Source organism: Delphinus delphis, chromosome 11 (genome assembly GCF_949987515.2).
Source record: "Delphinus delphis chromosome 11, mDelDel1.2, whole genome shotgun sequence".
Lineage (NCBI taxonomy): Eukaryota > Metazoa > Chordata > Mammalia > Artiodactyla > Delphinidae > Delphinus > Delphinus delphis.
The window spans coordinates 78,054,953-78,082,720 of record NC_082693.1 but is presented as its reverse complement, the minus strand read 5'-3'; the positions used below and the strand labels follow the sequence as shown (position 1 = coordinate 78,082,720).

General features: G+C 39.1%; 1 protein-coding gene across 1 annotated transcript in view; it reads right to left on the bottom strand.

Moving 5' to 3' along the window:
- LOC132433968 (cilia- and flagella-associated protein 54) overlaps nucleotides 1-27,768 on the bottom strand; it is a 216,771-nt gene that overhangs the window by 21,145 nt on the left and 167,858 nt on the right. The window contains exons 45-50 of the mRNA XM_060025420.1: nucleotides 25,891-25,977; nucleotides 21,053-21,175; nucleotides 15,867-15,920; nucleotides 10,894-11,101; nucleotides 8,417-8,496; nucleotides 6,323-6,492 (exon numbers count right to left, since the gene is read on the bottom strand). Coding sequence (XP_059881403.1) covers nucleotides 6,323-6,492; nucleotides 8,417-8,496; nucleotides 10,894-11,101; nucleotides 15,867-15,920; nucleotides 21,053-21,175; nucleotides 25,891-25,977 — 722 coding nt within the window. The remainder of the gene's footprint in view (nucleotides 1-6,322; nucleotides 6,493-8,416; nucleotides 8,497-10,893; nucleotides 11,102-15,866; nucleotides 15,921-21,052; nucleotides 21,176-25,890; nucleotides 25,978-27,768) is intronic.

The window sequence follows — 27,768 nt, the reverse complement described above, 5'->3', positions numbered from 1 at the left end:
GCTTAGTTGCACAATGGAAAACTTCTACTTCCTCCTCTGCACTAGGAAGACAGGAAGCGTAAGGAGGATTACCCACTACAAACAGTCAAAATCCCAGCAGGAGGATGTTTCACTCTTACACAAAATAAAAAGGCTCAAACGTTATTCCATTTAGGCAATAAATTAAATAGAAAGGAGAATTGGAAGGAACACTTCAAAAAAAAAAAAAAAGACAGGATTCTGAAATAGAGAGGCAGCCCTGAAAGAAGCAGAAATACAGTTTGAATAACTCTGATCCCATTTATTTCTTATTAACATTCATGACAAAAATGGTCAGTTTGTTCTCATAAAATCTATGCGGCTTACTCTACCTGTCACCCTAGGGAATGTGCCTTTCAATTTCCTTGACATATAATTTTATTAGAAGTATCATGAAATGTCAAGCTAACCAGCATCTGGGAAAGGGACTGTCCAACACTCTCAGCAGCACCCAGACGGAAGCTCATGGAGGGTAAAGTTCACCTACTAAAACTCATTCATCCTGACAGTAGGCTTCCCCAAGTGACAGCTCTGCTGCAAAAAGCCAGCAACATCAAAGTTTCTGCAGGTTTTTTCCTAAGGGCCAAGCCCATGGATTTAAAATCGGGGCAATTCTGGTATACTTGCACATTATTTGCATACATCTATCTGGTCTTCAAATTAAAGTTCTATTACAACACTCCTTTCTGTGCCATTTTGTAATGTGTAGTTTCTCATTTCCTTCTTTCTCCCTAAAAAAAAAAAAATCACTCATATCCTCCACACTAAAAGGGTATAAGACACGTAGAGAGCTAGGGAAAGAATGAAGCTAAGTGAAAAGAAATATTTTCTAGGGCTGCTACTGCTCTCTGGGACACAGTTTGGAGAAAGGAGTTCTATGTGCCTCCATAGGAAATCATGTAGCCATACAGTCATATATATATATACACACACACATATATATTCAATACATATAATTATGTATAGAATATATAGTTAGATATATAAACATTTTCTAAATATACATTTATATATTATATATTCAAATCATTTATTTCTATAGGAAACAGTATAGTAAAAATTCCTTCTGTCTTCAAACTTCAGTGGGGAAAACAGTGTATTATTATACTAAGCCTATTTTAACCATCAATCAACTACCATTGTATTCTTTTTTTTTTACCATTGTATTCTTAAAGATAGCTACAAATGTGACAATACTCTAAACGAGTGGGTCTCAAGTGTTTTTACTCTCAGAACCCATTTACATCATTAAAGATTATTAAGAAACCCCAAAGAGCTCTATCAATATTTACCATATTGGAAATTAAACGGAGAAATGTTTAACTTAACGTTTATTAATTCATTTAAAAATAAAAATCATAAACCCATTATATTTAATATAAATAATGTATTTTTATGGAAAATATATTTTCAAAAACCAAAAAATAGTGAGAAGGATTCCATTGTTTTTGCATTTTTGCAAATCTCTTTAACATCTGGCTTAAAAAGAGAAAATCTGCTTAATAGAAGACTTTCATATCTGCTTCTATATTCAGTCTGTTGTGACATAATATTTTGGATGAAGCGTATGAAGAAGATTAGGTATCACACAGATAGTTATTGAACGTGGGAGGAGTATTTTAAGAGCCTCTTCAAATAATTGTGAATATTCTTCCTTGATACTATACCAACATGTGACAAATGATAGTTTCTTAAAAGTTTGTTGCTATGTGGAATCTACTACCATACACTGATGAACTTTTCCTACTCTGTTACATGAAAATCTATCAGTCTATCTTGTTAACCAGGATTTTGGAACATCATGCACTGGCCATTTGGAAAACATTAGCTCCCTGAGTTAAATAGATTCCCTTAATGTTGAAGCATTTCATTACACAGTTTTTAAAAAACGATGCTCGTTAATATCACCACCAGTCTCATCAAAAAAATTTAAGCATTAGAAAACTGCCAAGCTTATGACGGCAAATACAAATTTTCCAAAAATCCAATTTTTCTATGAAAGTTTAGATTTTATCATTGACAACAAAAACTATTAGTTGTTTTCCTAGAAGTGGCATGTTCGTTTTGCACATTTTCAGCAGAATACCTGTCAAATACCCAAGTCTGCATAATCATGGTCTGTCAGTTGTTTTTTCAAATAAAAATGTTGTTCCATGAAAAAAACAGCTTGTTCAGCTCTCGGTTCATCCACATGTGTGCTGTTCCTCAAGATAACCATCAGACTGAGATATGTAGCAGAAGTGCTTGAGGTATATTTCCCACTTAATATATTCCCACAGAATATTAAAACTACATTCAAGAATAGGTATTTATAAATATAACAGATTCTACTGCTTCATCAAAGGCATTCTTAAGTAAATCTGGCTTTTTTTTTTTTAATTGCAAGCGTGCAGCAGTGAAGAACAGAATGGCTACTAGTTCGGTTTGGTGTCACTGCTTTGATTCATGGTGAGCTACCGGAAGTTTTACCACTGTTGCTTTTTCAGCATCAGTGCAAATAACAACACAGTGAAAAAGGCAAGCAACCTCTTAGTTTTATAAACTATTATAAACATAGTTTACTATGTTATAAACTACTATAAAAATAGTTCTGACCTTACAGACCTCCCTGAGTTTCAGGAACGCCCACAGGTCTGAAGACCACACTTGGAGAATCACTGCTCCAAACAGACATTATGAACCTTCATCGCTGCTTACAAACCACAGAAATTTTAAATTCCCCAAAACCTATACTGTCTCTAGCATAAAATCAAATTTAGATGTGATTAATCACGGAATAGCCTTCAGTCAAGGCTCCCACTGATGAAACAATTGTCTGTTTCCAATCTAAGCAAAAGCAAAGGGGGATTTCTGCTGAATTGATTTCCCCTTTGCAAAGGCTACAGGAGGGCTTCTCCTGTTTAAAGAGAAGGGCCATCTAAAAAATTAACTCTCTTTCCAAATTCTGAATCTAATGCATAGAACTTAAAACATGGAATTTTAGTATAATGAGAAAGTTAAGGAGGGAAAAAAAAATTGTTTCCATCTAATTTGATCATTTCTCCTTTTCATTCAGTAATTATATTTTTCATTTCTAAAATTTCTATTTAGTTTTTTTTTTTTCTAAATTCATCTGTTCCTTTTTTATCTCGTCTCATTCTCTTCCATCCTTCACATCTTTGAACAGTTTATTTCTTAGGCTGGGAAGCTGCCATTTGTTGTGCCTGCTAACTCTCTTTTGTGGCTCTTTCTTCATTTGGTTTATGATATTTGACTCTGTGCTACCTTTACCGGCAGTTATTTTCCATGAGAGTCCTGCATTTCCTAGGTAATCTCTATGAGACAGTTTTGGTTTTGCCTCTGCTCCAGCTCTGTGATGTCAGGATCAGTTTCAAAGTTAATTTCTCAGGGTTTCTGCATTTCATTGTCAGTGCCAGTTTGGACCCCGCAACTGCCAATAGCATTGATCTGAAGAAACTGATTCCTCTTGGGTTACTCTTTTTCCATCCAGGGCAGGCAGCAGTTTCCTTGCTGGTCCCCAGAGACCACTGTGGAATCCCAAGCTAGGGGACAGTTTCATTCTGTATTAGAGAAACAAAGAAGACTGGACTGGGATCCTACCCTACTGTGTACCAATTATATCAGAGCATCAAATTTGCCCTCTCTGCTGGGTCACTTTCATTAGCATATAATACATCATCGCTGCTCCCATCTCAAGAAAATTTGTCTTGACCCTACTTCTACCAGCTGCTGACATCCTATTCCTCTACTCCCCTTTACTGTAAAACTCCTCAAAAGAATCATCTTTACTTGCAGGTTCCAATTTCTCTCCTCCCATTTTCTCATAAAACCACTCTAAATATGCTCTTTCCCCCACTGTCTTTTAAATTACTCCTGCCGAGGTCACCAGTGACCTCCATGTTGCTAAATCATGCAATGGTCAATTCTCTATTCTCATCTCAGTCTATCTGGAGCTTTCGGCAGAGTCGATCACTCCATTCTCCCTGATACACTTTCTTCACTTGGCTTTCAGGATTTCATAATCTCCTGGTCTTCATATATTTACTGGTCATTTCTTCTCAGTCTCCTCTGCTGGTTCCTCATTTTCTCCCCAGTCTCCAACCAAACCCAACCCTCAGTCCTTGGTCCTTCTCTTTCTTTCATCTACTCACATTCCCTAAGGAATCTCATTCATTTAAAGGCTTGAAATACTATCTATATTCTAAAGACTCCAAGAATATTTGACATTTTCAATTGCAGCTCCAAGGGACATAGTCTAAACGCGTCCAAAATCTAACTTCAGATCTTTCCCCTATATAAGCTGTACCGCCACAATCTTCCCCACTGTGGTTAGGGACAATTTCTTTTGTAACTCCTCTCTTTTTCTCACTACTCTACAGCCAATCCATCAGCAAATTCTAATGGCTCTACTTTCAAAATATACCCAGAATCCGACTTATCACTACCTCTAGTGCTATGGCCCTGATCAGAGCCACTAACATATTTCTTCTTATTATAGCAGCTTCCCCAGCTGATTTCCCTGCTTTCAAACCCTTTCCCTCTTACAGTCAATTCTCAACCTCAAAACCAGGGTTATCCCTTTGAAGTGAAAATCAGATGATGTCATTCCTCTGCTTGAAACAATACAATGACTCCTTACTTCCCTCAGAGTAAAAGCAGAAGTCTTCACCCTGGCCAGAAGGTCATATATAATCTGCCTCCCCCATCAAGGATGACCTCTTTGAACATCTCTCTTAAAACTCTCACTCGCTCCATTCTAGCCACAAGAGACCCCGGGCTGTCCCTCAAACATGTATCAGGCGTGTTCCCATGGCCTGCAACACTCCATCTACAGGTATTTGCATGGGCCCCCACGTTTATTTGTTCACATGTCACCTCATCAATAAAGCCTACCCTGACCACCCAAGATGTCAAGACTGATGCCATACACATCAAGAGAGTGTGAGAAGGTTGATTCCTCCCATAGTGAGACTATCCAGGAAGAGCAGGGCAGCCTCCCAAACAGGCTGAAAATGTCTTGAGAGAAAAGAGAAAGGAGACTGGCTGGGCTTTATAGTAGTTAATGGGTGGCGCTGGGGTAAGGGTTCCCACGTGTGGGCCAGGTCGGTGTGATTTAAACGTCCCACCAGCACCAAAGGAGGGGGCAACTAGGCTTTCTTCTCTGCTTGCCCAGGTGTGGGGCAGAGGGGACGGGGGTGGCGGAGCTTCAAAGCAGTCAGTTAACGAACATCTACATGGAGTCATTCTCTTTATTACAACTGCACAGTTTTAACAGGATAACCCCTCCTCCTCCCTCTGCCTCTACCCCTGATATTCTCCATAACACTTATTTTTGGCCACACTATATAATTTACTTACTTGTTAGGTTTACAGTTTATTGTCAGCCTGTTTATTATCTATTAGAATATAAACTCCATGAGGGTAGGATTTTTGTCAATATTGTTATATATTTTGTATATACTGTATATATCAGTGTTAGGATACAGAACTTAGGACCATGCCTAGAATATCGTAGGTGCCCCCAAATTACTTGTTGAATGAATTAATGAATGGTAAGATAAGAAATTTGCTCATTATTCAAAGAATCACTATTGAAAGTGTTCTCAGACAGAGGTGTTTATAATAAATGATATGGGAAGTTCTTGAAAGTATATTTCTATATTATTCAATACTAAAAAATCACTGAGAAGTATTTTTAACTATGCAAGTGTTTGTATGTCTATGAGCTTATGAATACAGAAACTATGTTCTGTTCATCTTTGTCTCCTTGGTGCCTAGATCAGAGCCCAACAGTGAGGCAGTTAGCAGATACTGGTCACTATATATGAATGAATCAATGAACAAATGAAAAGAAAGATCTGACATTAGCAACTGCATCACATTTTAAAAATGAGCCACCTACAATAGTTTATTAAGTGGTTGAGCACAGCATAGTTCAGGAGATGTTACTTTTTCAAAATAGAGCTTGTTTTTAATGTTTTTATCGGTTGTCTAGGGAGAAAACACTCCATAAGTGTTATCTGTAAAAAAAGCTATAAGGAATTTAGGTTCTGCCTTTTAAAAATAAATTATTAATTAAAAAGGAGAACTCTGTGACTTTGTTTATGTTTCACATAAAACATCCTAGCTATATGCTTTAATAAACCAATTAATTTGTTGAGAATTATAGTTTTAAATGTAGTAATGTGTGAAAACTCTCCTGAATAATAAAAAGCAAGTCTGCTCTATTAATCTAGGAATTTATAAAATTTAGGTATATTTTAACAAATCAGAGTGAGGAAGAAACTGTGATGCTGAGACTCGCCTGTATGCTGCCCGGTGTCTCTGCAGGGCGACTGCAGCCAGCTGCAGCCTGACCTCCACCACAATCTCTAGCTCGCCAGCCGAACACTGAGAGAGGTTCTTATGGCCTGGATTCTCCATCTCTGACACAAGGAAGTTGAGCCTGTCTTCAGCTTCTGTCAGTAAAATTGACTAAAGAAAGAACAACACACAATCACCCAAGTTCAGAAATAATACAAATCATGTCTCATTCTTATTCATCAAATATTTCTCATGTACTGAAAAGTAACAATGAATGGAAGACCTAAAAGTAAATCTGAACAAAATCATCAGAGAAGAGAGCTCAGTGAACAGGATAAAGACAACAGGGAATGAAAAGGGAAGTAATGGCAAGAGTAAGTGTGTAGCAGACCTACTAGAGCATGGACTTGAGGATATAGGGAGGGGGAAGGGTAAGCTGTGACAAAGTGAGAGAGTGGCATGGACATATATACACTACCAAACGTAAAATAGATAGCTAGTGGGAAGTAGCCGCATAGCACAGGGAGATCAGCTAGGTGGTTTGTGACCACCTAGAGGGGTGGGATAGGGAGGGAGACGCAAGAGGGAAGAGAGATGGGAACATATGTATATGTATAACTGATTCACTTTGTTATAAAGCAGAAACTAACACGCCACTGTAAAGCAATTATACTCCAATAAAGATGTTAAAAAAAAAAAAAAGAGTAAGTGTGTAGGGCAGTGACCCTTTATTGCATGCACAGCCAGTGCCCATACTTGCTTATTCATAGTAGCTGTGTTCTAGAAAGTTGCTGCAAACACTGAGTCAGCTAATACTGAAGCATTGCTCCTAGGGAAATACAGGGATAGGTTCCTACGAGCCTCTGGTCACACCATTTTTGTCAGCTGATCAGTATATAACCTTGTTTAATGTGTGTTTATGTTTAAAGACACATTATTGAATATACAGCGTGGATTCATTAACCTTGAACTCACAGCCAATAACTCTACAACTCATGCCTGATTGAAGTTGTCTAACACACATATTTTCTCCAAAAGGCACATCACAGCCTCCTTGCACTTAGGATTACTAGACAGCTCTTCAGCACTATGCATTAGGTGCCATTTCAAATAGTGAAAAGATCAACAAAAGACCCCACAAAAATGCAAAAAGCTTGGCAATAAATGAAAAGGACACTTGTTTATAGTATGAAAGTGGAAAGAAAAAGTCAGCATTGCCTTGTTCAGCTCAGCTGGGAATGTGCATATCAGGCAACTCAAAGTTTTCTATGCTCTGTGCCTTCCCCAAATGACCACCAAGGAGCAAAGAGTATTGATTTGGGAGTTACAATTAAATTTTAGCAGATAAGCAAGTTAGCAGATACTGAATCTGTGAATAATGAGGATCAACTGTATTTCAAATTAAACTATGGTAACCTAACTGGTAATGTAAAGATAATGAGATTTTACAGTTGACAATCAATACTAAATAGCAATAGCAATACTAAATAGGAACATGGCAAAAAGGAAAGGGACCAACCAATCTTTCAAGGAACAGGTCTCTAAAACCTTGTTTGTATAGAGCAGTAAATACTATATAAGGACTAGGGTAATTTAGTATAATGGTTAAGAACATAATCTGTATTTTATTAGTTGTATGGCATTAGTGAATTTCTTACTGTCTAAGCCTCAGTTTATTCATGGTTCAGCACAGTACAGTTCAAAAATGATTAATATGTACATCACAGAGTTGTGAGAATTAAATAATCATGCAAAGTGCCTGTCACATAGTAAGCACTGAATAAATGGTACTGTTGTTGTTCCTGTTATCACTATTATTATTAGGAAACACCAAACAGGGCATGGAATGCTCAAATCCCATCAGATAATAAATCTTATTCCCCAGGAAACTTAATCAAGTTAAAAGGTCAAAGTCTGACACCTCTCGGCATCTGCTTTTCTCATGGAGAGTAGACTCCATCCCTGGCCCCAACCCATGCTTAGGCAAGAAAAACTAAGTGAGTAAGCACAGTCCTGAAAGTTGACTTGTCCAGGGCCTAACAGTGGGCTTTCTGGTAACGGATTCACTATGATTTGAAAATTCTTTTAAACTTACCTTTAGTGTGCTAAGTGCGAAGTCCTCTTTCATTTGTGTAAGCTGACAAAGTAAGCCTCCCTCATCCTTTAAACACACCTCTATAAGACACAACATTTTGGAAGAACTAAGGATATCTGTGGTTAGCTTAAATATTAATTCTAATTTACAAAACTCATCATTAGTTGGGAAATTTAATGTTTAGAAACAACCACAATGATAATTAGAAACACACTGCTCTATCAAATGGTCCCTAAATATCAGACATTAGAAGACAGGCTGATTCTTAAATTCTGAATGGCTTGGTGATGCCATTCAAGTTATCGGCTACTGATATAAAATAGTGGTTCCTCACCTGGGATCCCAGGACCCCTTAAGGGCCTCAAAGAATTGGGTTGGCCAGAAAGTTCGTTCAGGTTTTTCGTAAGCTGTTAGGAAAAACCCAAACGAATTTTTTGGCCAACCCAATATTTTGGGTCTTCCAGATATTTATAATATCTTGATAAGATCTCCTTGAAGTGTCAGTTCTGCTGATATGCTCCAAGACCTCCTTGGAAGTGTCAGTTCATGCCCCTCACTCTAAGAGCAGAGAGTGAGACCATTTGGAACAGCACAAACTACAATCCTCAAATATCTCAAAATTCCTACCCACAATCCAAAGTTAGCCCTCATTCTGAGCGAGGGAGCATTGAGAGAATTTAGATCACAAACTTTGCCTGCTATAGTAAGCCTGGCTTCTAGACTACAGAAGGGAGAAAAACTACAAGTCATTATTTGACTAGGAATTAATGCACAAATTACCCACCTAAAGAGACTAAGTTTGTCAAGTGGAAGAGGGAGTCCAGAATAACATGGAACTGAACACACCTGACTTCCTCCCTTCTTCCAACTTCAAGTTGCCTGGCTCTTCTCCTAAATTAGGAGACTCTGGAGCTAGAGGGTCAGCTGAGTATGAGGGAGGGCCCAGGAGAAAGATCTGGGACTAGGTCTTCTCCCCTAAGGGAAAGTGAGAGACAGGCAAGGATAGAAACGGAGGAACGCTAGGATGATACCAGAACATGAGAAATCCTGGCAAGAGGTTAATCCACCTCTTTCTCCTGCTCTCTCTGCCTCCTGAGTGACCCCAACCCGTGTGGCCCTCCCATGTTGTAGCATGCCCCGCCCTCTTGGGAGCTATAAATAACAAACTCTGTTTTCAATGGCAGCCATCTCCTGATCTGTTGGCCTCACCACACCTGAATAATAATAAAACTTACACTTTAAAACAGAGACCAGTATTATTCTGATACTAAAACTAGACAAAGACACCATAAGAAAACTACACAATACATGTTATGAATATGGATGCAAAAATCTTCAACAAAATCCTAGCAAACAATCCAGCAACATATAAAAAGAATTATATACAACATGACCAAGTGGGATTTATCCCAAGAAAGCAAGGTTGGTTAAACACTCAAAAATCAACCAATATAATACATGCCTACAGATAGAATAAAAAACAAAGACCATATAATCATCTTAATAGACACAGGAAAAGCATTTAATAAAATCCAACACCTTTTCATGATAAAATCACTCAACAACCTAGGAATAGAAGAGAAATTCTTCTAGCTGATAAAGGACATCTATGAAAAACCCACAGTTAACATCATACTTAGTGGTTAAAAAAAAAAAAAAAACACCTATTTTTAAGGCAACATTAATTCATTTGAAAAATATGTATATAGTTTTATGTGTATATATGGGCCATAAATCCCATCCATGGGTATCTTATCCTATAGAAATATACACTACAGTATGGATATGTAGTGCTTCCACACTGTTCCCTAGAAACAAAGTGAACGCACAACAGGGGAATGGCTGAATAAACCACGGGCTGTTCACAGCATAAAACACCACACAGCCGGTTTAGGGGACCAAAGCAAATCAGCTGACTTGGAGTGGCTTAGCAAAGTTTTTTACATAAGAAATGCAAGAGGCAGAAAAATGTAAAATCATCATTTCTTAAATAAATGACAAATCCTATTTTGTATGTGCAGCTGACCCTTGATCAACATGGGGGTTAGGGACACTGACCCTCCATGCAGGTGAAAATCCACGTATAATTTATAGTTGGCACTTGGTATAGACGGTCCTCTGTATCCACAGTTCAGCATCTGCAGATTCAACCAGCCACAGATTGTGCAGTAATGTAATATTCACTATTGAAAAATATTGGTGTATAAACAGACCTGTGCAATTCAAACCTGTGTTGTTCAAGGGTCAACTGTATATAATGTAAGAAAGTGGACAAATACGCAGATATATTGGTGGATATGGATAGGCAGGTACCTAGACATAAGCACATACGTGTGTCATTAAGTGAGCTCAGAGAAAACCATGAAAGAATATCTACTGGAATGTTCATATGCATTATTGGGGGGTAGAGTGGGGGATAGGTGGGGAAAGGGAATAGAAAGAGAAATAAGCAAAAAAAAAATAGAACAAAAGATTACCTTTCAAGTTTGGGAGGTTTGGTCTGTTTTTCTCATTAATAACACCATGGCAGACTGGTTTCATTTTGTGTTCTGGGACACAATTTATTGTTGCAGCCACATTTACTAAAAAGTATGCTTTAACAAAGGCAAACTTATTTAAGAGATGTTGCTGACCGACCGTAACCAGAATTAGAGGCAAGCCTTCGTTTATTAAATCATCAAGTGCCTAAAAAAAAATTTAAAAAAAAGACAAAGTAGTAAAATACTGTTTTCAGATATTATTAGCTTCAGTCCCCTTCTGCAGTCCTCATTTGGTGCAGGGTGAAGGAATTCAGGGATAGACATGAGGGAACATAATCGGCAGGTCCGTTGAGAGAGGCGTCACAACGATGCCAGCAGGTCCACAGTGCTCCTGCCGCTTCCCACCAGTTGGTTACCTGCCCCATGAGGCCAGCCCTGCCACACAGAGTGAGCCCAGTGCCGACAGCGAGGAGGGGACACCTTATCAAAATGGAGCAACTGACAAAGCTCATCAGCCATGCGTGCTGGCCGCTCTGCTTTAGCTCGAGTAAATTAGAGCTCGCAGGATGGGAAAAAGGGGAAGGACGGGAGGATACGGAAACCTCTTCCCAACTTAGAATCTGTGTCAGTCATGAGAATCCCCACCTTGAGGACTCCCTCCACTTCCTGGTCCCCTCCCTTGCATGCACACTTCCTTGGCAATCATGCTAAGTGGTACCACTTTAAGTTCCTGACCAAACCTCAGTGCCACCTGGTCATCATCCTGCATTTTCCCAGTCCACTCACTCTTGCTGTCTCCTAGACAACCATTTCATGCTCTTCTTGTTTCTAAATTCTAACACTTTCTCCCCAATGCCCCTCCCAGCTAGTAACCTTGCTTCCTATACTTAAATGAGAAAACTGAAGCAGTCAGAGTAGTGTCCACAGACCTCACAGCTCCACCCCTCTCACCTATCCAAGCACCTGCCTCACTGCCCTGCCTTCCTTCCTGCTTCCTAAGGCTGGTGCCACCACTCAGGCCATCAGTCCTGTCCCCACTGGTATACTCAGCCATTCTCTCCTACATCGTAAGTGCCCTTTCTAGCAAATACCATATGATATCACTTACATGTGGAATCTAAAGTATGACACAAATGAACTTATCTATGAAACAGAAACAGACACAGAGAACAGACTTGTGGTTGCCAAGGGGAGAAGGTGGGGGAGGGATGCACTGGGAGTTTGGGGTTAGCAGACATAAACTATTATATATGGAATGGATAAACAACAAAGTCCTATTGTATAGCACAGAGAACTAAATTCAGTATCCTATGATAAACGATAATGTAAAAGAATATGAAAAATAATGTATATATATACATATGTATAACTGAATCATTTTGCTGTATAGCAAAAATTAACACAAAATTGAAAATCACCTATACTTCAATTTAAAAAAATGTTCCCTTTCTACAGAGACATTCCCATCAGCACACAGCCATGCTGTCTTCACCTCCATTTTAAAAACCAAAAACTCTCTATACCCTGACTTCCCCCTCCAGTTACTACCCTAATTCTCACTTCCCCTAACAGCAACAACCTACAAGGTTGTCAATATTCCAATCTCTCTCCTTTCATTGGCTTTTAAACCTACTCCAACCTTACAATGAAACCCTTTGGTCAAGGTCACCAATGGTCTACACTTGGCTAAATCTAATGGTTAATTCTCAGTCTTCGTATGCCATGTTACTTTAATCTAAGACACCATTATTTTATATGCCAATTAAACTTTCACATGTCCACAATTGTAAAATGCATTCTGATTGCAGAGCTATTAAATGTTTTTAAAAATTCATGTTTAAGACCTTGTGAATTATGGTAGTGCATTTCTCAGCAAAATTTGACACTATTAATCATTCCCTCTTCTGAAAATGCTTCTTCTCTTGGCTTTCAAGCCACCACACTCCCTTGGTTTCTTTCCTATTACATCCACTACTCCTTTTCCGTCTTCTTTGCTGGTTCCTCCTCTTTTCCTATACTTCTAAATATTGGAGTGTCCCAGGGCTCCATCCTCTTCCATCCCCTCATTCTCTCCCCTTCGATGATCTTAATCAGGCTCATGGTTTTAATCTCATCTAAATGCTGATTAAATCCCAAGTTTTTGTCTCTAGCTCCAACTTCTCTTCTAACTCAAGACTCATATAATCAACTTCTGACTCAATTCTTCCACTTGGATGTCTAACAGATATCTCAAACTCAACCTGTCCAAAACTGTATTCCTAGTCTCCCACACAAACACAAACACACACACACACACACACACACAGTATAAGTTCTATGAGGACTGAGAATCTGTCTGTATTACTGGTTAACTAATGTGTTTGATTGACAGTACCTGCCACACAGTAGACTCAATGGATTAGCTAAAGTGATCCCTTTAAAACACAAGTAGATCAGGCCACACCTCTGCCCTAAACCCTCCAGCGGCTCCTCCTTTTGTTCAGAGTAGGAGCGTAGGTGACAAAAGCCCTACAAGGCCCTTCTCCATCTGAGCACCCCACCACCATCTACCCTGTTACCTCTCTGACCTTGTCTCCAACTGCTCTCCCATCATTCACACAACTCTAGCCACACTGGCCAAGATGTCCCTCACTAAGCTAGACAATCCTGCCCCAGGGCCTTTGCACTCACTGTAGCCTGTTCTTAGATTATTCTTTCTCCAGATTTCATAGGACTTGCACCTTTACCTGCTTCAGGTCTGTTCACCAATGTCACCTCAGTGAGGACTAAGCTGATTGTCCCATTCAAAATTACAACCCCAGTCTAGCCCCATGTTCCCAATCCCCTTTATGAGCTGCTGGGTTCATTTTCCCCTACAGCATGGTTCACCTCCTAACATACTATATAATTTACTCATGTATAACGTGTACATATATATGTTTATTACTAGTCTTGCCCACTAAAATATAAGTTCCCTGAGGGCTTAGAATTTGCTTTGTTGATTAACTGATGTATTTATCTGACAGCACAAGAAGAGTACCTTGCACACAGTAGGCTCTTATTAAATATTTGTTGAATTAATATAAAAGGCAGATGCTGGGGCTATGTATTCTAAAAAAAAAAAAAAAAAAAGAAATTATTTGCCCTACATGAACTAAAAAAAGAAAACCCTCACTGTTTGGGAGAGTATGAGGCAATGCTCGCAGTGGGGAGATCTGTTGCTGTTGTTCATTCTCCTTCCTTAAGCCCTTCTAAAGGGTGGAAAGCAATACCTGCCAAACAGCCAGACATGGAGCAGCTCTGAGCCTGACCTGGTAACAAATGATCGTGCTAAGGAAATGGTTGACATTCTCCATCTAGAAAAGAAACTTCAGACTGGCTGGGGGCGGGGTGTGTGTGTAGGAGAAGGTTTCTCTTTTCTATCCACAGCAAACAGTGATTTAATGAGCCCTGACAATTACACACAAACTCTTGAGGATCAAAAGAAGATTAATTAGTAATGCTATCCAACACTCCTTCCTCTCCCTCTATACAGAAAATATGAAGTGTAATCTGAAGCGTCTTAAGCAGACCAACAGTTCTGTTTTAAATTAATTAGCTAATAGAAATCAGTTTTCCATTACACAGTACTGTCAGTCTCTTTTTGTTTAAAAAGAAAAGAAAAAAAAAGATCAGACAAACATTCCTTTTATACCCAAGACCACTTTTATAACCAAAACCAAAAGAAGTGTTTTTAGGATGCCCTGGCATTTATGACTGGAAAGAAATAAATATTCCGAAGCATCCCAAGTTCTCAGAACACTAAAATGAAAGATGAGTATGTATTTGTATCTTCCTAATACTAGTTCTTTCATTCCAGGCAACTTGCTTATAAATTAAAACAAATTTTAAGGCAAAAACAATGAATCATCTGAAGCATAATTAAAAGTGAAGTTTGTGGAATAAAATTAACAATAATAGAAAAGTAATAAGATTACATTTAATAAAAGGTAGATAAATTCCTACCAAAATTATGGAGGAAAAAAATAAAGCAATTTTGAGGAAATGTCTCTCAAAGTTATTTCATAAAAATTAATACTTAGTGAAACAGAATGCTGTTTCTGAGCATTTAAAAAAACCAAAAACTATGTGTACCCGTCTATATGCATTAACTATCACCTGCCTGTGTGAACCCCTTGCCCCTCTGTAACCCCCTTAACAATGGTTGCCCTACCACCCTTCCACTCCAACACTTCCTAGTGGACAAACTGCTGGGACTCTAAGATTTTTTTAATGACTTCATAAAATTTAAATGCTTTTAGGTCACCAAAAGTTTAAAACCCAACCATTCCATTAATGACAAGAATAAACCTATTGGGAAGGGCAGTCTGGTCCTCTCTTTGTAAAAAATTGTGGGGAAATCGGAGGAATTGCTTATAAAAATGTCATATGAAAACCTTCCTTTAGCTAATGCTATGATGGTAATCATACTGTAATACATAAACGTATCAAATCAATGCATTGTACACCTTAAACTTACACAATGTTATATGTCAGTTATACCCTCCAAAAAAATTGAAAAAGAAAAAAAAAAAGAAAACCTTCCATACATTGGCTGAGAGGCAGTCTCAGACTGGGGCAATGGATCCGAGCAAAAGCAGTATTGAACAGGTGGGCTGTCACAAAATCCTTTACTGATGATCAAAGTTATTAGGTAACTAAGATAGATATTAGATACTTGGCATGGCTAGATAAGCAAACCGAATATGCATGTGTAACTGAAAACTGAGGAGCAGTGACTGATATTTGCTCCATCTGAAAACCAGATCAGTTTGGGTCCGACCGTATCTCTGGCCTCAATATTTGGAGATCAGACTCCATTACCAGACATAGAAGAGCATATTACACAGCAGATACTCAAAAACAAAGATTATACATACCAAAAAGATTGAAATGACTCAAAAATTATGCACACTAAATATCCAGTATTTATAAAATATCATTATCCTTACCTGCATATTTTCTTTACTAGTAAGAGGTTTTCCCGAGTCAAATGATTGAAATAGCTGTCAATATACAAAATGTTAACATTAGAAACAAGAGTATTGAGTGCTCCTTTAGATGAAACTGTTAATGTGTTCTAAAACTATCTTAAATATAATTTTTATTATACAAGTAATCCATGCTCTAGTCAGAAAAGACAAGTATAGTATAAAGAAGAAAGCAAAAATCAACATCTTTAGGTTGTCAATGTTAATATCTAGGTGACTTTACTACCAATTTCTTTTTGACGTATTTTAAAATTTTGTATATGTATTTGGATTCCTTTTCACTAAATGTTACATCATAATTATTTTCCCACACCATTAAGTTATTTGTAAACCTCGTCTAATAGCTCAGTAATGTTCTATCCTATGAATGTGGCATAATAACTTAACCTCTCTCCTACTGTTAGACATCTAAGAAGACCACTTCTCATCCTCACCCCACCATTCAGCCCTGGTTTGAATAATATTGGTGACTATTTTGCTGGTATTTCTGATTATAACCTTTGGATAGATTCCTGGAAGCAGAAGTGCTGGGTCATAAGATAAGACTATATTGAGAAAATTGAAAAGGGGTAGCTCAATCTACCTTCCACCCACGTTGTATGAAAATGCCAGGATTACTGCACTTTCAATAGCATTGCGTATTAGCACTTAAAATTGTTTTTGCCAGTTTGAGGTAAATTGTATTACTCTTCACAATGATGCTTTTTGTGGTTCTTCCCTTGTTTGTGAATTACCTGTTAATATGTTTGGCTCTAAATATAATACTGCATTAGAAAACATTCAATTCATTTGTCACAGAACATTGTTGTATCGTTATGAGGGTGCATCCCTTCTGGTACAGCTGCCCTTTTTAAAAGGTGCCCATTCTTAGATGTCAATACTAATACCACATCCACATGCTCTTGGTCACCTGGAAGTCACCAGCATCTTCCATGAACAGGCCACTCATATGTGCGTGGTATCCTACTTCGAGCACCTGTACCTCTTTGACTGAGGGCATTCTGTGGCCACAGGAGAGTTTCAGGAGAGGCTGAAAGTGCAGGGAGCAACCCCTACGAATGAGGGGCAAGAGACAGTCTCTCTGCAGGCCCCACCTGCCCATGGCGGGGATCTCATTAATGCTCTGTGGAGTGGTTTTCCTCGTCTCCCTGTCTGACTTTCCCACTCACTCACTGTTCTTCCTGGAATCATCTCTCAAACACACTAATTGTTCCCAAATCTTTGTCTCAGGATCTGCTTTTGAGGAACCCCTAAATCAAGACATCACATATTGCTCTTATCGGAAGAAAGTGCTGGTGAGTGTTTAAAAACATTTCTTTTTTTGAAGATATTCTTTATTTCCTTTAACACATTGAAAAGTGAGTAACTGAATCCAGGGAGAGACCTTTGGTGATATAATTTGAAGAGAGTTAATGATGGGACTTTAGATTTGGTGATGAGAGCAGAATCGAAATATGAGTATATTAAAAAAAAAATAGAATTTTTTTAAAAGCCCATGAAAAGTTCAATCATAGGGCTTCCCTGGTGACGCAGTGGTTGAAAGTCCACCTGCCGATGCAGGGGACACGGGTTCGTGCCCCGGTCTGGGAAGATCCCACATGCCACGGAGCAGCTAGGCCTGTGAGCCATGGCCGCTGAGCCTGCGCATCCGGAGCCTGTGCTCCGCAACGGGAGAGGCCACAACAGTGAGAGGCCCGCGTACCGCAAAAAAAAAAAAAAAAAAAAAAAAAAAAAAAGTTCAATCATAATCTGTAAGACTTTTCCAGTAACTGCTTTACAACAGAAATTTAATTCATTAATCCTGTTTTTAAATAACTAGCCTGCAGCCTAATAACGTTGGCACCTATTTTAATTTTAAACCCTGAACGCACTTCCTCTTTTAATTACACTTTTTATATTCCCAACTGAAGCTGGAAAAGCTGCAAATTAACTTTGAGAACACAAAATTTGAAGTCATAATCCATCGGGAAACAATTCGCCCACACTTTTGTCTTACGAAAACTAGTTGATAAAAAATGAAGTTTGGAATTTATCTGTAAAAATGAGTTTCAGATCACTTGTCTATTTGTTTTGGTGAAAGCAGTAACCATTGAAAACTCTCGTTTCCTATTCTACCCAACGGGCTTCCCTTTCCTTCTTGTCTTCCGGACCCTAAATGTGGAGGGCCCCAAGTTTCAGTCCTCTGCCTTTTACTTTTCATTATCTGCCTTGGTCCCCAGCTGCTCTCCCCCAGTCCCATGACTTTAAATTTCTGCCGATGCTCCCAAATTTACCTGCAGCTTCAAACTCTCCCCTGAATTCCAGAACATATACTCTCTACACCTACCTAGGCTGTATCTCCACCTGCTTGTCCACTAGGAATCTCACACTTAACACGCTCTACGCCTGCCTTGGGGCAGCGGGACTCCCCATCTCAGTCAATGAAAACTCTTTGCTACCTGCTGCTCACATTGAACACTCTGTAGTCAGGTCTGACTTCTTTCTCTTACATCCCACATCTCAACCATCATTAGCAAATGCTGTCAGCTCTACCTTTGCCATGTGCCCAGAATTCTACCACTTTTCACTCCTCCCACCACTGTTACCCCGACCACTGTCATATCTCACTCAGGTCATTGGCAAAGGCCTTCTCCCTGGTCTCCCCATTTATACCCAAGCTCATCCACAGCCCATTCCCCAAACAGCAACAAAGCGGTTCTTTGAAATTTACTTCCTGTCCCATCACTCCTCTGTTCAAAGCTCTACAAGGCTTCCCATCTCATTTAGAGTAAACTCCAGTCCTCCCCCAGGCCTGGGCGGTCCGACATGACCTGGCTCCTGGGTCCTGCCCCCTCTCCTCCTCCTCTCTAATCCAGCCTCACGTGGCCTTCCTGGTTTTCCTCAACCACATCTTACAGGCCTTTGCCCTTGCACTGCCTCCTATTTGGAAGGTTATTCCCTCAAATCTTTCACTCCCTTATTAGAGAGACTTCCCAAACCACCCTCAACAGAACAGCTACCCACCGCTCTGGTCACTTCCTGTCCCTCAGCTCAGCTTGATTGTCCATCAGAGCATGTCACCATCTGACATGTAGTTATGTGCTTAATGTGTTTATTATTTGTCTTCCTCACTGGACTGTCCAATAGTAACATGCCTCCAGGAAGGCAATAACTCCACTTATCTTTCTACTGCTCTATTCCCATGTCTGGAATAGTGCCTGTATTCAGTCAGCACTCAATAAATATTTTTAAATGAATTAAAATATAATTTAAATAACAAAATGCAAACTATTTTACAACAGGGAAAGGCTGTTGCTTGAGAAGCAAGCAAGAAAATACTGCTATGGGGCTTCCCTGGTGGCGCAGTGGTTAAGAATCCGCCTGCCAATGCAGGGGACACGGGTTCAAGCCCTAGTCCAGGAAGATCCCACATGCCGCGGAGCAACTAAGCCCATGTGCCACAGCTGCTGAGCCTGCGCTCTAGGGCCTGTGAGCCACAACTACTGAGCCCTCATGCCACAACTACTGAAGCCTGTGCGCCTGGAGCCCGTGCTCCGCAACAAGAGAAGCCACCGCAATGAGAAGCCCGCGCACCGCAACGAAGAGTAGCCCCCACTCCCGCAACTAGAGAAAGCCCACGCGCAGCAAGGAAGACCCACCGCAGCCAAAAATAAATAAATAAACTTTAAAAAAAAAAAAAAGAAAGAAAATACTGCTAATTTAACCCAGGTAACAAGATGAAATAGTTTGTGCTATAGAAAATGAACCAAAAAACATGACTGACTCCCACATAGACAGCTAGATAGATAAATATACAGTCGTCCCTTGGTAACTGTGAGGGATTGGTTTCAGGATTCCCCACCCCCCATAGCAAAATCTGCAATGCTCAAGTCCCTCATATAAAATGGCACAGTATATAACTTAGGCACATCCTCCCATACACTTTAAATCATTTCTAGATTACTTATAATGCCTAATACAATGTAAATGGTATGTAAATAACTGCTAGCATAGAAATTTAAGTTTTGCCTTTTGGAATTCTCTGGAATATTTTTCCAAATATTTTCAATCCATGGTTGGTTGAAGCCACTGACGTGGAACCCACGGATACAGAGGGTCCACTGTAGATGTATAGACATACACACACATATCCGATCGTCTACTGAACGTCCCTCTTAGGATTTTCTGTAGATAACTTGACACTTAACCTCATTACGATAAACTATAACACTGTAGCAGTCATATTGAGAAAAAAGCAGCAACCTTTTAGGGATATACACTGAAGTAATGTATGCATTATATGTAAATATGTCTGCCTATGCAAGTAGTTTTCAAGACATAACTATTCCGCAGTTTCTTTTAGGTCCTCTGAATTCGAATCTCACCAGCATGTATCGTGTCTGCCAGTCTCACTCCTCACACATATGGTCTCTCCCAGGGAACTGACTTGTTGCTTTCTCCTATTTCCTTTATTGCTGGCCCTTGGATGAGGGTCCAAGCATCTGCCCCAAGCAAGATCACCCAGGGATTCCCAGATCACCACAAAAACCAAAGCAGAGGACAATAAGAGCTCACTCTGATTTAAATATAAAGGTCAGTATTCATTTTCAAGGATGCTTCAATCATGCAATTTACAAATACAAATTAAGCAAGCCAGGTAGAACTCTCTCCCAAAGTCAAAAAAGACTAGACAAAATAGAGGAACATTCTCCCCTCACAAAAATCAGAAGAAATGTGAACACATGCTTAACTCTTTGGTATAAAGTATATAAATCAAAATATCCAAATAAAACATGAAGAGAGACCATTTTGACTAAGACTATTAACTAGAAATTATAAGCTCAGACCCAAAAGTCTAAGAGATAGTGGCTGATCAATGTGTCTACTGAGACTGTCCATGACAACACAAAGTCAAAATTCCACAGTAAAAACCTACTGCAAGACCACACTCCCCTCCCCGTCATGACACCCACCCTTCTTCCATTTCAGACAAAGGAAACCTTGTGTATGTCTGATGTTCGCTCTAATCAGCCTTAACAAAGAAGTTTGCAGTACCAGAGACTTGTAAATACCCTTTTGTGGAAGCATTCCCTAGATTTTAGGAATGTAGCCTTCAAAAGGACCTTCAGAAGGTTAAAAATGGCTTTGAATCGAATTGGCAGGTTTACCTTCATTCTTCCAGTAGCTTTACAGCCAGCGGGTACTGAAGAAGGCATGTTTTTTCCATTAAAAATCTGGGATATCTCATGAAAGGCTTCGGAAAAGAATCCTAAATCTATAAGGACTTCTATCTTTAAAGAAAAGAAAAAAAAGAGATTCTAAATTAAACCATTTGTTTCACTTACAAATTTTAGAGAAAAATCATCAACTTGCCAAGATCCAAAATTTCTGCTTCGTATTGGTAACGCGTTATAAGTTAATGTTTAGACGACACAGTGGTAGAGATGCATGTGTCTGTGTGTAACCCAGTTCACATGTGCAGGGGACCAAGAAGCTAGTAAATCACATCAAGTGACTTTTCAAAACAATGGCCGTTCATGAGATGTGGCTTTTACTTTATCAGACGCAAACACATTTTAAAAAATAGGATAGACACAGAAGAGTTTTTAAAAATTGAACTCATCCTTTTGTTCCCATGGTCAAGTATGGTTTAAAAGAAAGACAAAACAAAAACACTCCTGATTTCTCTAACACTCTGAGGAATGTAAAACAAACCAGGAGATGAATTCCACGATGCATCAACCGTTCATTTCCTTATCCACAATGAATGGACACTGTCGATTTTACAGACATGGATTTAACAACATTAGTCAATTGGTAACTATATATTGTACATGGCTTATTTTGAATATAATCCAGCAAGACTTTCAATTAGGAAGTTACAAGAAGAAATCAAATCATCAAATGCATGCGTTCATTCAGCAGGTATACTGAGCTCCTCTTCTGCACCAAGCCCTCTTGGAGGTTACCTCCACTGGGATATACGGTGAGCTAAAGTTAAGTGATACATGAAGATATACACAGTATGAAAAGAGATAAAAGGTACTGACAAAATACTAGTTTTGAAACTGTGGTTAAGAGGGACTTCTCTGAGGAGAAAACCTTCAAGAGAAGGTTTGGGAATGATATGATGGAGGGAGACGTGAAAACTGCTGAGGGGACCTTGACTACAAAGGTCACATGGTGGCAGGAGCAATCCTGGGGTCTTGGTGTGTTCAGGGGACAGCCTGTGTGGCAGGAGCTTAGGGAGAGAGGAGAAGAGGGTTGGGAGGTAGGTGCGAATGGTGGCCTGTAGACCAGAGTGGAGACTTGGGATTTGATTCTTTGCATGGTAAGTGATTGGAGAGTTTTTAACAGGGCAGGGCCTGTACCTTACTTATGTTTTGAAAACGTCTAGCAACTTTACAGAGAAAAGAGATGGGTAAATTGTGGAAGTAGGGAGTGAAGTACAAACTTGGATGAAGATGATATATATCTAAAACACAGAAAAAGAAAATCCAACTTATCCTCAACATTATACTCATCTTACTCTCTCTTTTCCTTTAACTACTATCTTAGGAATCTCAAGAGTGTACCAATTTTAAAGAAATAAAAAGAAGGTAAGTTAGAAGGAAACAGGATGTGACAACAACATAAAAATAAAACATAAGAAGTCGGGAGAATATTTTTACTGATGAAGAGAAAACAGCTCGTCTATTGAGTTGCATACTTTGGCTCTTGCCTAACACACCTTGGGCTCTAATCTCCCTGGTGCCACATAATATCAAATAGGCATTAGGGAGTCGTTGGAGCTCTTTGCCCCTTGGAGGAAACATTTCCCCATATCTGTGTAAGGTTAGTTTCCTCTGGGCTTGAGTGTGAGATTGCTGTACATGGACCACCTGTTCAGGCTACCTCTGGTTCAGTTTATCGAACCAATCTGACCATATGAAAAAGCCGTGGTGATAATAATGGACATGTATTTTCAGAAACAATGAACACTGTGAACACAAACAAGCCAGATGGGAAAAAGAACTGCTCATAAATCAACCCTTCAGTCATACAAATACAGAACCATCAGTACCCTTCCCAGGAATGCCGGATATGTTGAGAGTAATAAATCTTTCAGGATGCTGGCAGTTCTAAAGTGAAGCCAGACCAGTTGATCATAAAGAGGTCTTAAAGCTTCCCCTGGAAGACACTAGTGCAACTGTAGAGACTTAACAGTGTGATCTACTGCTCTTTGATTTGTCAGAAAGCATCATCGTTTGCTATTTCCTGATTACGACTTTTCTCTCTTCCCACTAACGGTTTAGTTTAGTTCGGGAAGGTCAGGCAAACTCTGCCTATGGGGGCTATCATTCCTTCCTCTGTATGATGCATTAATTGACCATTTTCAGTGGTTCTGCCAACACTCTAGTTGCGTTTCCAGTCCTACTATGCTGATAAGATCCCAGTCCCATCTCACTCTGTTCCTGACACACCTACCAGATATATCTGATCACGTCATTCTCCTGATCAAAACTATCATGAATTCCCCCTCCCAACCCAAGGCTAGAGAAGACAGTCCACAGTTCTTCACTGACTTTTAAGCTACTCTAGTACAAAAACAGTTGCCAAGTGCTAACAATCAGTAAGAAATAGTCATTTAATCAAAAACTTTACTCCAGATTCTTTCAGTGCCTCTCTGGACTGCCTTCTGACACGTTACTAGTTGTCACTGCAACCCTTCCATGCTTCTTGCCTCCTGTGACGTCAGAATAAAACTGTGACACAATTCTGACACCACAAGCTCTTCCTTTCTCTCACTGCTCAGCCTCCGATTACACCTCAGCTTGAAATTCAAGACTGGGACCCTGGTCTCCTCCACATCACGGACCTCTGGTGTCCTCATGTCATCTACTCCAAACTGCCTGATCAAGACCTCCACTCCAGTCTAACCCAACCACCTCTACCCCCTAAACAAGTCAATACTTCCTCACCTCTACACCTTTCAGACTACTGTCTGCTGAGAATGCTCCCTTCTTCCCCTCTCCTACTCAGTTAGTTCTGTTTTTTTCAAGCTGAAATCTTATCTACTTGGTTGAAACCTAGAGACCCAGAGCCATTTTCCCCTCTTTCAAACTCCTGGAAACAGTGTTCGTCACACTCGTTTGGAAATGATCAAGTGGGAGGTACACACATTATTCTCTTGTGTGTATGTCCCATCTCTCTTCCCTATTTTCACTTCTTTACAAAAGCAAAGACCATGGGTTACATTTCTTTGATTAGAGTTACTAACACGGTGCCTTTATATAGGAGATACTTGATAAATGTTGTTTCAAAGATAAAACAATAAACATTTACCAAGTATCTTCTCGGTGAGTTCCCACCAAACACCAAGGAGAGTATGGACAGTAGACACTTGATATATGTCTAAAGATTTTAAATCCAATTCAACAATTAATTACTGAATATCAAGTATATAAATTTATTACTCAAGACACTATAGGGAACCAAAAGATGCAAAAGATACAGGCCTTAGCCTCGAGAATTTTGCAGTCTTGAAGAGAGCACTGTTTTAAAAACAGAGAAAAGTTGTATGCAGTTTTTTAAAAACTATTATTAGAATTCAAAAGCCAGAGAACTGTTAAGAGTTCAGTAACTCAGAAAGGGTGAACCAGAATTCATGGCTGATTACAAATTATTTATTCCCAGGTTAAAATGTATTATCTTAAGAGCATCACAATTCCTGTTAGGGAAGGTGTTATCTTTATTTAGAAAGAGAATGCAATGGACAATTTGGGTCTGAAAACAGGGCCCACAGGCAGGGTCTTGATGGAGAGAGCAGTTCAAAGGGCAGTCTTATTTTCCCTTATTAGAAAATGTGAAGGATCGGGGAAGAAGGGTATTTCCAAAAAAAGGAGAAGGAGGGCTAAGCTAGGGGAGTGTGGGAGCCCACTCACCCGCAATTACAAGAGCCAACGAGGCACATCTTGTCGAAGCCCCACATTCAGTAACGCCCAGTTGGTAGGCTGAAGTCAGCTGCAGTGGGAGTATTTACACCATGGAAATTGCAAATGTTACAAATCAAAGCTTTTTTTTAGAGTGAGTTGTGAAGTATTTACCATCACACGGCTGATGAAGCCATGGGATAGGAGGCAAAAGAGTGGGATAATGGGCGAGAAATATTTTAAACTCAGAGATGCTAAATATTCTATTTTAAGTTGCTGGTTTTGCCTCAACTAAAATTTCCTTATGTTCCCAATTTTCAGTAAAGTCCAGTATAGAAATAAACACCTTGGGTGGATGTAGTGTGTGTGTTTACGTGTGTGTGTGTGTGTGTGTGTGTGTGTGTGTGTGTGTAAAATATGGAATAGGGCTGAATTCCATATTAGAGATGAAGAAGTGCAGAACAGGGAGCAAATCTGCTGGCTGCTGAAAGGATCCACGTACAAAACAAATTCAATGACAGTGGGAGCCTGCGACCATGGGTGATCGGGAAAAGGGGCAGAGAAAACAAGATGCTTGATGTTCCCCACTCCACACGGGGTTCAAGCCAACTGCACATGAATCTTGAAAGCAGAGAGCCTCCTGACCTCTGTGTTACAGAATTAATTGTAATTTAGTGCCTGTGCGTTTTATCACCTCAACTGTCTGTGCAATAAAAAAAACCCTCCTGTATACCATGATGTACACAAAGATCCTTAGCAAAACAACTCCCAGAAACTTCGGAAAATGACTCATTAGTCTCCATGAGGAAACCAATCTTTCAGAAATGGTGATTTCTAGGCTGAATGGTGTCAGGTGAGCCTTGTTACCAGGGGTAGCTGTTCCTCACTTTACTGTGGCCCAAGAATAAAATGACCTAAGCCTTTCTACATGGCTCTTTCTCATACTTTATTAAAATGTTGGGCAAGTTTTTTTTAATATCAGTACAACACCATATATTATTATCAGCTTATGATGATAATAATAAAAAAGTAATTCATGACAGTATCTTTAATAGTTCAAGAATATCAAATGTCTTAAAAAGCTTGAAACATACCTTGAGGATTCTTGCTTCTAGATTTCTGACTAGGTCTTGGCAAATTGCAGAAACAAAATATTGGTACAATGCAAGAAGAGGCAGAATCTACCAACAGAAAAACACTCTGTTTTGAAACGTATTTTATCAAGTTAATAACCTAATAATACAATTTAGCCAAATACTGATGTAAGAGATGTTATGCAAAATTGTGATTGATTTTTCCACCTTAGAAGACTGTACTGTTTGGTATAAGTGAAATGATCTGCCTAACATATGTTTCATAATTTTATTAGAATTTTAAAGTGCTATCAGTGACTTAACAGTTCCAAGTAGATGCTACTTGATACCAAAAACCTAGGTTTCACATTTCCTTAAGCACGGAAAAATAAAAATCCAGTTAATCATCTTCCTTGAAAAAAAATTATTTCAACATATACGTATGAATTACTGAGGCCTGTGGAAACATTCTAGCAAATGAGCTACCAAATAAATGCAAAATTTAAAGCAAAGGAACTCACATCCATGTCCCCTAATAGCTTCTACTTATTCGTCTCAATGTCAGCTATTTGTCGCCAACTGGAATATCTCCATCATCAAAAAATATTTACAACAGGCCTGTTATATGTCAGACACTGTTGAATGAGAAAAAAAATCTAAGTCCTTGCCTTCATAGAGCATATATTCTACTGATTAAAACGCAAGCTTACTCTTCATATAACATTTTTATTTTCCTAAAATTAACCCCAAAGTTCAAGTCTTCTTGGAGTCCCATGGATATATGTGAAAGCTTACAGACTATCAATTTTTCAATTGACCAAACCAGTATCCAGCTAAAGGCAGGTGTTGAGGGACAGTTTTGCCTAGACTTCTGAACAGCTCCTGATCTCAACTTAAAACTGAAGCTCAGTCCCTACAACTGGGTCCTGCTCCATCAAAGGCAGATGGAGCAAGAAGGGGCACTGGGATCCTTATTATTTAGCAAACTATTTCCCATGATCCCACAGCATTGGGTCCCCTAGCAAATTTTATATGTTACAGCTGTCTCCTTAGCCACTGGGCTCCTCCTGGAAGGTAGTGTAATAGAAAATGGAAACTGTTTACATCTTGCAAGTTTAGCTAAGGAATCTCATTGTCAGTCAACTGGTGGCTGCTAACAGCAACAGCTTTTGAAAAGGACTAAAACTGGTCTTAAATGATTTCAAACATAACACAATACGTTTTTCTACAATGGTGCTCTACAAACATAACACAATACTTTTTTCTGTAATTAATGCAGCACAAAATGAGTTGGCTATTACCTTTGAGATTGTTTCTTTTCTTTAGTGACAAATAAAAACATACCATTTTATTGCTGCCAATTGCTCAATTATTCAGAAAAATGTTCTCAATTCCTTAAGCTTCAGAGAAAAAAGTCTCATCTCTTTTCCAGGGCAGGGATATGTATTATATATGAATATGACTAGGCAGCTAAAAGTTACCCAGGGGATAAAAACTATTTTCTAAATCCAGAAATGAATCCCCTTAACAAGAGAGGAGCACCATTTTGCTATTTTTTTCTAATAAACAATTTTTTGCCAAATCTGCCAAGTGTTAAAAGCATGTATCAACCTTTTCACTTTAACATATGACATTATAATTTAACAACTAATATCAGGGGGCAGTAAATCTTTTCAAGATAAGGAGAGAGTGAACTTAGAACAAGAGAAAACAATACATGAGATAAAAGAAAGTAAGTATGAAAATTATAGAGGAAAGGGAAAGAAGCAGAAAAAGAGAAAGAACATATATTAACAAGCAAACACAGGGGAAAAGAGATACAGAGGTAGAGGAAATAGCACAGAGGAAGAAAAAAGGACAAATACGATAAAGGAGGAAAATATAAAATAATCAACAGAA